The sequence below is a fragment of the Pundamilia nyererei genome, unplaced genomic scaffold, assembly GCF_000239375.1.
Source record: "Pundamilia nyererei isolate P.nyererei 1_Seehausen unplaced genomic scaffold, PunNye1.0 scaffold00047, whole genome shotgun sequence".
Classification (NCBI taxonomy): Eukaryota; Metazoa; Chordata; class Actinopteri; order Cichliformes; family Cichlidae; genus Pundamilia; species Pundamilia nyererei.
This window is the reverse complement of record NW_005187448.1, coordinates 3226116-3235202: the sequence shown is the minus strand read 5'-3', so window position 1 is coordinate 3235202 and position 9087 is coordinate 3226116. Positions and strand designations below refer to the sequence as shown.

The 9087-nt window shown below is 42.0% G+C and overlaps 1 protein-coding gene across 6 annotated transcripts in view; it reads left to right on the top strand.

The window, feature by feature from the left end:
- Nucleotides 1–6140, top strand: part of scn8aa (sodium channel, voltage gated, type VIII, alpha subunit a) — a 47334-nt gene extending 41194 nt beyond the window's left edge. For all 6 annotated transcript variants that reach the window (XM_013910705.1, XM_013910707.1, XM_013910703.1 and 3 more), the window contains 6 exons: nucleotides 362–646; nucleotides 1006–1059; nucleotides 1515–1652; nucleotides 1741–1845; nucleotides 1948–2218; nucleotides 2341–6140. In XM_013910705.1, coding sequence (XP_013766159.1) covers nucleotides 362–646; nucleotides 1006–1059; nucleotides 1515–1652; nucleotides 1741–1845; nucleotides 1948–2218; nucleotides 2341–3497 — 2010 coding nt within the window. In that variant the 3' untranslated portion in view covers nucleotides 3498–6140. The remainder of the gene's footprint in view (nucleotides 1–361; nucleotides 647–1005; nucleotides 1060–1514; nucleotides 1653–1740; nucleotides 1846–1947; nucleotides 2219–2340) is intronic.
- Nucleotides 6141–9087: the final 2947 nt, after the last annotated feature.

The window sequence follows — 9087 nt, the reverse complement described above, 5'->3', positions numbered from 1 at the left end:
TGTGTGTGTGTGTGTGTGTGTGTGTGTGTGTGTGTGTGTCCCTTAAGCAGCTCTAGCTGCATGCTTCAGCAGATCAAAGAGCATATCAGAGTCGCATCAGTGCTGCTCTAATTAGGCTGGGACTGATACAACTCTCCTTCTTAGTAATTGCCCACACTTCAGTATGCACCACACAGTGCTGTGTTTTCATCTACATGAAGCCATAGTGGAATTTCACAGCTCCTCTTAACACACCTGTATCAAATGGTTGAATTTTACCTGTAATGCCATAACAATATGTAGCGTCACAGGGGTGGAGTGATGTGTGTTCGTTATTACGGTTCTGACATTGTCATGTCCTGTCTCCCCTGGTCTGGTCTAGGTGGTAGTCAACGCCTTGGTGGGTGCCATCCCTTCCATTATGAATGTGTTGCTGGTTTGCCTCATCTTTTGGCTGATTTTCAGTATCATGGGGGTCAATCTCTTTGCGGGCAAGTACTACTACTGTTTCAATGAGACATCCGAGGAATATTTTCCCACCAGCGTGGTCGACAACAAGACCCAGTGCTTCGAATTCATTAACCAAAACTATTCTGAGGTCAGGTGGAAGAATGTCAAAATCAACTTTGACAATGTGGGCGCCGGCTATCTTGCGCTGCTGCAAGTGGTGAGAGCATCACACCTAGTCGCTCACAGAATCCATTTCCTTTTTCTTCCGCCTTTTTTTCCTTTTCTCATTTACTTTCACTTTTTGTGTTTCTTCGTGTTCTACACTTAAAGATCTGTTGTTACTTCACAATCCATTTGTTTTTTGCTTTTCCCAGTACTATGATGCCTGTTGTTCATATTCATGGTGTATATCTCTTCATATACCTTTTTTCTTTGTTCACTCGCTTCTTTCTGTGCACAAGCTGTACCACAGGATGTACTTCAGTTTCGGTTTGCCATGATTGCAATTTATAATTTTCTTTTTATTATTTTCTTAGTTTATACAAAAATATTTAACCATGTCTCTCTTTTTAAAAGGCCACATTCAAAGGGTGGATGGACATTATGTATGCAGCTGTGGATTCAAGAGAGGTATATCTATATATCTGTATGAGTCTAATTTGGGATACATAACTTTGTGCAAGTGTGCAAATTGCTCTTAAAAAAGTAGTTCAACATTTTGTTTATTTCATTTGTTACATTTTGGCTAAAAACCTTCTGCTGAATTGTGATAAAGTGGCAAAAAAAATTATAACTTTTTAGGGGAAATAGCCCAATTCCATGAAATGATGATTTCAGTTTTTATATTTCTTACATAAAATAAATTACTGTTTATTATTAGTATTTAGAAGTGCTGAGAGGCAGATTTCATTACCTTTGGGCGGAGCCACCTGATCTATTTCTTGTTTCCAGTCTTGATAGTGAATTTGGAGAATTAAATTGTAACTCTTCCTTTAACTCTTGGCAAGATGGTCTTAAACTGTTCCTTTACATGTTGTGTTAATAAAATACAAAACTGCTTTCACACATGTTTTCCTTTCTCCAAGGTGGAGAAACAGCCTGACTATGAAGTCAATATCTACATGTACATCTACTTTGTTGTCTTCATCATATTTGGCTCCTTCTTTACCCTGAACCTCTTCATTGGTGTGATCATTGACAACTTCAACCAGCAAAAGAAAAAGATAAGAAATTTTTAATTTCCTGTTTTGTACAGCGAGTTTCTATTTTGTTGGGATATGATTATAACCAAATCTGTCTTTGTCCCTTTACTTTGGAGGTCAGGACATCTTCATGACAGAGGAACAGAAGAAGTACTACAACGCCATGAAAAAACTGGGATCCAAAAAGCCACAGAAACCTATTCCTCGACCACAGGTAGTATTTTTTCATTAGACAAATGTGTTAGCTTATTCAGCATATAACATGTTTGGCTAAAACCTGATTATATGTCTATCTCCTTGTCCTCTGACCATTTAGAATAAAATCCAGGGGATGGTGTTTGACTTTGTGACGCAGCAAGTCTTTGACATCTCCATCATGATACTAATCTGCCTCAACATGGTCACCATGATGGTGGAAACGGACGATCAGTCAGATGAAACCGAGATCGTCCTCTACTGGGTCAACTTCATCTTTATTGTAATCTTTACCACGGAGTTCTTGCTGAAGCTTTTTGCGCTCCGCCACTATTACTTCACCAACGGCTGGAATATCTTTGACGTTGTGGTGGTCATCCTGTCCATTGTTGGTGAGTGAGAGACATGAAAGATGAAGTAGAGAGCACATGATTTAGAAATATCACCTCAAGAAGTTCAATACTGATTATACTCTCTTCCTTTCTTCCTTTTTTCCCCTTTTCCTTTTTCTCAGGTATGTTCCTGGCTGACCTTATTGAGAAGTACTTTGTGTCACCGACCTTGTTTAGGGTAATCAGGTTGGCTCGTATTGGCCGTATTCTTCGTCTGATCAAAGGAGCAAAGGGCATCCGGACTTTACTCTTTGCTTTGATGATGTCACTGCCAGCTCTTTTCAATATTGGCCTACTGCTCTTCCTCGTCATGTTCATCTTCTCCATATTTGGCATGTCTAACTTTGGCTACGTAAAACATGGAGCGGGGATTGATGACTTGTACAACTTTGAGACCTTTGGCAACAGCATGATCATCCTGTTCATGATCACCACATCGGCTGGCTGGGATGGCTTGCTACTGCCGATCCTCAACTACCCGCCAGACTGTGATCCCAACTTGGAGAACCCTGGGACTTCAGTGAAAGGTGACTGTGGTAACCCGTCAGTGGGGATCTTCTTTTTTGTCATGTATATCATCATATCTTTCCTGATTGTGGTTAACATGTACATCGCCATCATCCTGGAGAACTTCAGCGTGGCTACAGAGGAAAGTGCTGATCCCCTCAGCGAGGACGACTTTGAGACCTTCTATGAGATCTGGGAGAAGTTCGATCCCACTGCCTCTCAGTTCATTTCTTTTGCCAAGCTACCTGACTTTGCCGATGCTTTGGAGCACCCACTTCGTGTGCCAAAGCCCAACACTATAGAACTAATTGCCATGGACATGCCCATGGTGAGTGGCGATCGCATACACTGCCTGGACATCTTGTTTGCCTTCACAAAGCGTGTGCTGGGTGACAGCGGTGAGTTGGACATGCTGAGGCAGCAGATGGAGGAGCGTTTCGTGGCAGCCAACCCCTCCAAAGTGTCGTATGAACCCATCACCACCACCCTCCGCCGCAAACAGGAGGATGTCTCTGCCAGAACTATCCAGAATGCCTACCGCGCTCACCTCATCAGGCGCGGCATCATCTTCAAGCGCATTTTTGCTAACAATAAGCTGGAGAACGGTGGGACCAATCAGGAGAAGAAGGAGAGCACACCATCCACAGCCTCTCTGCCGTCTTATGACAGCGTGACCAAACCCGAAAAGGAGAAACAGGATGATAACAAGGAGGAGTGGGCCAGGAAAGAGAAGGACAAAAACCAAAAAGATGAGTGGGAATCCAAATGTTAGGATTCAGTGACTCTTAAAACCCAATAAACACAGTCAGATGAGACTCTGAGCCTGAACCCAACAAATGTCAAAAAAGTGATGATCATTTGCAAGCAAGAGAAATATAACAAAAAAAAAAAACCCAACAAAAAGAAAAATGTTTACATATTCAAATACTGCTGAGGCAATGTGGTTTCCTATGTCGTCAAAGACAGCTGAACCAAACACAATCAGTTTACTGCTGAACTTTTTCTGCATTGAGACCAAGCTCATAGAAATGAGGAATTTAAAAAAAACAATGCTGAAAATCAGTAACTCACAGTGTGCTGGCCATTGGCACACTATTTCTTTGGGGACCAACTGCCAAGGTACAGAAATCTCTGCCAGATGATTGGACAATTGCGAAATACCTGCCACCACCGAGTGTGGAACCCGGAGCTTTGCTGCGGGACTGGATCATGCCGATCCCAAGAGAACTGTATTAGCAGTCTAAAGGAGGGTCTTAAATGCTGAGTTTACCATCTTTATCGAGGAGAAAACAGTGATCAACCAAGCAAGTTTAGCTTTGAAAGAAACACTAGTGAGGGAGGGGGAACCCAGAACCGTAGACAAAGATTTTTGTTTGTTTGTGCCGAGTATACTTGCATCTTTACATTATTTGAGCAGCAAAAAAAAAAAAAAAGGAAAGAAAAAAAAACATTTAGCCCATGTCACTGGTCTTTCCATCTTCTCTTTGTTATACTGACATTGAAAAAGACATTTTCTACATGGGCTTTCACACTCACTGGGTAGGGGTCATTAGTCATCGTTTTGACTTGGGCTGAAGGAGACTTGCTCAGACCGAGTTCCAGATAAATAATAATTATTGTGCTCGTTCAATGCATAGAAATGACTTGCATGAAGGCATGTTTTGACCAGGAATCATGCATGAGTAATCATAGTCCACAAGACACTAATTCTCAGACCACTGCAGTGGCTTGACTACAAGTTAGAGGCTGTCCACGCGGGAAATTACAAGAACTTTAGATGGAAAACAAAGAGTATTGGGAGAATGATATTCCTATGATCCCTGTCACCCTTCACTAGTTTTCCTTTTTGAACTGACAGATCTTCTGATTCAGCTCCTAATTATTTTTGTTTTTAATGTGAATGAAAGATGTAAGTACTCAGATGCAAAGTCTCAGTCGGATCAGCCAACAACACGAAGTCGAAGCGTTTTTTTGCCGCTTTGGATGTTTATCAACGATAAAGAGTATTATGGAGCAGAATATCCTCATGTTGAGGCTGCACAGATTTAGAGGGCCAAATCTGGGGCATACATCTCTTTGTTTACTCACCATGGAGTCACTTTTGTTGTTTCCTGTGGTCCTTATTAGGGCAGCGAGAGGAGGTGATGTTTCACGCCAAGGAATCCATATATGGCACTAGTGCTCGTGCATCAGTTGGTGTTCCCTTTACTGCTGTAGTTCCTGCAGAGGGGACAGAAATATGGTTGTGGTTTTTGTTTTTTCTTTCCCGTTGGTTCTTTTATTTTGTGTGTGTGAGTGTATAGGGCTAGTGGGAGAACTCAAAATTGTTTGGGTAAAAACATTGAACACTTCTACTGATTCAGAATTTCCCAGTGAATGATTTCTTAGGCAGTGCTTTTCAAACATGTTGAGTTGCCAGCTTCAGGAAAAAGCCTTGAAGTCCTTCTCTGATGTCCTTTTAATGGCTTTTATCAGTGGGAATGACACTGGCCATCTGATACCACGGAGTTAGCAGCAGAATTATCACCAGGACACGCCCAGCGTATAAGTAAGGTGGATAGCGATAGGGCTTAAGGTTTTCAGCTGTAGTGTTGAATGGATGCTGTTTGGTATTTCAGGGAGGTTGCTGTGTGATAAGCGTCACCAGATAACGGTGGACCAATAAATAGTTCGAGATCTTCCCTTCAGAGTTAAAGACTGACTGCCATGAGAAGATGAATGCAGATGAACAGAGTAGTGCTTTGGTCTGAGTCGGAGTGCTGAAAGTCCCATGTTTGTCAGTGTATCAATGTGCTTTTGTGGGACCTCTCAAAACACTGTGTGGTGTTGGACCCAGACTCGCACCATCTTTTCACATATTTGCAGCCTTTCAAAACGCTGTCACCTGCTTCAGAAGTAATTAGCCAGGAATGGAGTTAGGAGGGCTAACACTCGCCGAAAAAATACATCAGCAGGCCTCTCATCGACGCAGTTATGTTGTATAATAAGCTTTGTGGGTGTTTTTCATATTAAAAAACAAACAAACAAAAAAAAAAAACAAAGACAAAAAACTGAGGCTTTGTCTGTTTCTAGACAAGACGCAACTGCCTCCATAGGTGTTCTGCCATTTGTTTTCTACACAGGAGTGATGGTCCTATTTATAAGTGGATGACCGGACTTAAATCCGGCATCCATCATCACACCACTAATGCCATTTGGTGTGTTTAACACTGCCTATACCAGAATCCCCTGTACAACAATGACTGAGGTCTGTTTACAATATGAGGTCTCTGAATCAGTTTGGCTGCTGCACACTGAAACCAAATACATTCCCAACGAGAACCACAGGAGGTGTAGGTAACGTCATCAGATTTACCCATGCTCATCTTGGATGTAATGTTTTAGAATGATGCATTCACACTTGAAAAAAGAAAAACAAAGAAAAACGAGCAAAACGAAAAAAGACAAAAAATAAAAAGAACACAAAAACATATATATGTACAGTGCAGGCTCTGATGTAAATGGCACAATCGCTGAAAAAGAATGAACTTTTTGAGAGAAACTATAAATATTGTATTATATTCTTTTATTTTATCGGCATGCCTTTGTTGTGTTTTTTTGTAAATACGGAATTTTAAAAATGTTACTACTAATAATCGAAAAAAAAAGAGAATAATAACAACAATATAGAATGGCTTCCAGCTATGCCCTTTGTCACATTTGTTACCTTTTGGATTTTTTGAGACACTTTTCACTTTGTTGACGGAAATTGAATGAAATATAGATATTATATAATACAAAAGATATATACATGTATACATATATGTCTATATGTATATACGTAAAACAGAAGAACACTGTTTGTCACATTTAATTTATGTGCAACACGTTCAGTGGATGTCTAAAACTGGTTGTTTCCAGCACCCTTCTATGTTGGGGAATATCTCATGTGCGATGTTACTGGATGTAGCCTAAACATGACAAACGGATAATGTTACCAGCACATTTCTCACTTAACTGTCATATCTCTCACGGTCAGAGTATACAGGACGCACCCACAGTCACAGACACACGAAGGTGACTTTTCCTCACTGCCCACCAACATCACCGGTGATCTCTTCCAAGAAGGACGTCAGCTGGTGTGACCGACTGCCTCACGCACCCTGAGACAATTCCTACCACGGGGACTTTTTAAAAAAATGTTTTCCTCACATGCCCACACATCAGTGCCATTGCAGCTCAACACACAGAGTCGCGTACTTGCTTCTCATTCTCACGTTATTTTCGTTGAATGGTTTCTTTCTAGTGTTCCACTCTATGGCATGTGCCTTTTTTCTGCTTTTTCTGCAAATTTGGATGTCAATGCCACACTGAAAAAAAATTGTTAAAGAGAGCGAGAGAGAAAGAAACCAAAACATATTTCGAAACTGTGGAGGGTAGGAGGTTTTGGGGGGTGAGCACAACATTAATCAGGGATGTCGGCTTAGAAATACTGCCAGAGGATGATCCAGACACCCCACTTCATCTTAATATTCAACAGTGTGTGATGTTAACAGAAAAACAGCTAACTCAAAAAAAAAAAGTCCTGTTCTTAGTGCTATGTGTGTCACCCACTTGGCTTGTGAAAAAGCAGCTTGCCTTCTATATTTTGGTTTTCTTTCTTCTATATATTTCTGTTTCCATCTGAAATTTATTTTTGTATCAATATTTGATTATAGGACTCATTCTTTTTTTTTTAAAGCATGGTTTATTATGGGCGTTTTTTTTCTTCCTTTTTTTTTGCTGAAAATTAAAAAAAAGTGCTTTTCAAACTGTTGTTATCATTTGACACCGTGATAAAAGAGGTTATACAGTACAATATGATGGTGTGTTGCACAACCACTTGGACTCTTGGTAAGAATATATGAAAGATTGTCTTCATTTGAGCACGAACCTTTTTATTACCAATAAAGCAGCCTTCCAGTTACACCTCCTGTGCTGTTGTTGTTTCTAAACGAGACGTTTATTTCTTTTTGACTAGAGTGCCATGTCTGACTTCCTTTCACATTCACTGTGTGCACTTCATGTGGTCACCATTTTGTGTAGTTTACTTTTGTGGTGCTGGGTATGGATGGAGGAGAATCGCAGAGCATCCTGTGAAATGGAGCTGGCTTCTTGAAAGGCAGCCTTTCAAACGTAATGGACTTATTGAGTTTGTTAAGAGCCCGTGTCAACACCCCCTTGCAGGCAGAAGATGGACTATAGCCCCATCATTATGTAGTCCATTTGTGCGGTGACGCTCTTATTTGTGGTCCACTATAAAGTAAATCGCCCAGAGGTATGATATCAAAGTCTCCACCCCACAACCTCACAGTATACCGCATGAGAAAGGCACGCCAGGGGGATATTGATCATGTTTGTGTTTCCCATTAGTTAGACAGATGAGAGAAAACACTGTATGGAGCAGGTGGAGGTGGAGGCTATGTAAATGATGCTTTGAGTTGTCCTCACACTGAAAAGATGGCCAGTTCTCCGTGGAGAACCTCCCTCTGCTCTTTTTTCCCTTTTTTTTGTCACGTTACAAAATTCCGTCTTGCTGGTTCCCAGCTCCTCCAAGTCACGTGGACTCTTCACTTTAAGCATCCCCCTCCCTCGCTCTCTCTTTCTCCCCCGCACTTCCTCGGACTCACCCTCCCTTTTTCCCTGTTTTTTGGTCTTTTACGTGCGCATATGCATTTTTACAAAATCTTGTTATCGCTGACAATCCTCCAGCTCTTTCTCTTCTAAACGCTGCATTACCACATACACCAGGGCAGACTGTGAGAGAGAGGAAGAGAGAGAGAGAGGGGAAGAGGAGGGAGCCAGAAAAGGGAGATGGGAGGTGCTGGAGCACTGCAGTGCAGATAAATTAATGCAGCAGTCGAGGCTGACTCAGCAGCGCGCTCCTAATTTGGCCCAATGCCTCCGTGAGCAGCCTGGTCACACTGGCTCCCCCGCGAAACAAAAAAATCACACTATAATAAAGGCATTTCATCTTAAATTAGACTCGCTAAAGCAGCAATTCCCCCTGACGGCAGCGGGCGTTGCTGCTCGCTCTGCGGAGGAGCTGTCCTTGGTGCCGGAGGTGGAACCAGGCGGACGAGCATCCTCTGCACGGGATGTGAAGCTTTCTGGGTGGGGCTGCACGGAAGAAGCGCAACCGACTAAGCCCACTGTTTAAAAAAAAAGTGTTTAGTGGAGCTTCGTATAGGTCCACACCCACCCCACTCTCTCTCCCTCCTTCTCATTGCCCCCACCTTCTGAAATAGGCTAGGTTGCCACATAGCATGTGGTTTCTCCGTGGGAAAACCTGAGTAGCTAAATTTAAACGTGCCACGGCTGGGCTTCATAGACAAGTTTGGCTT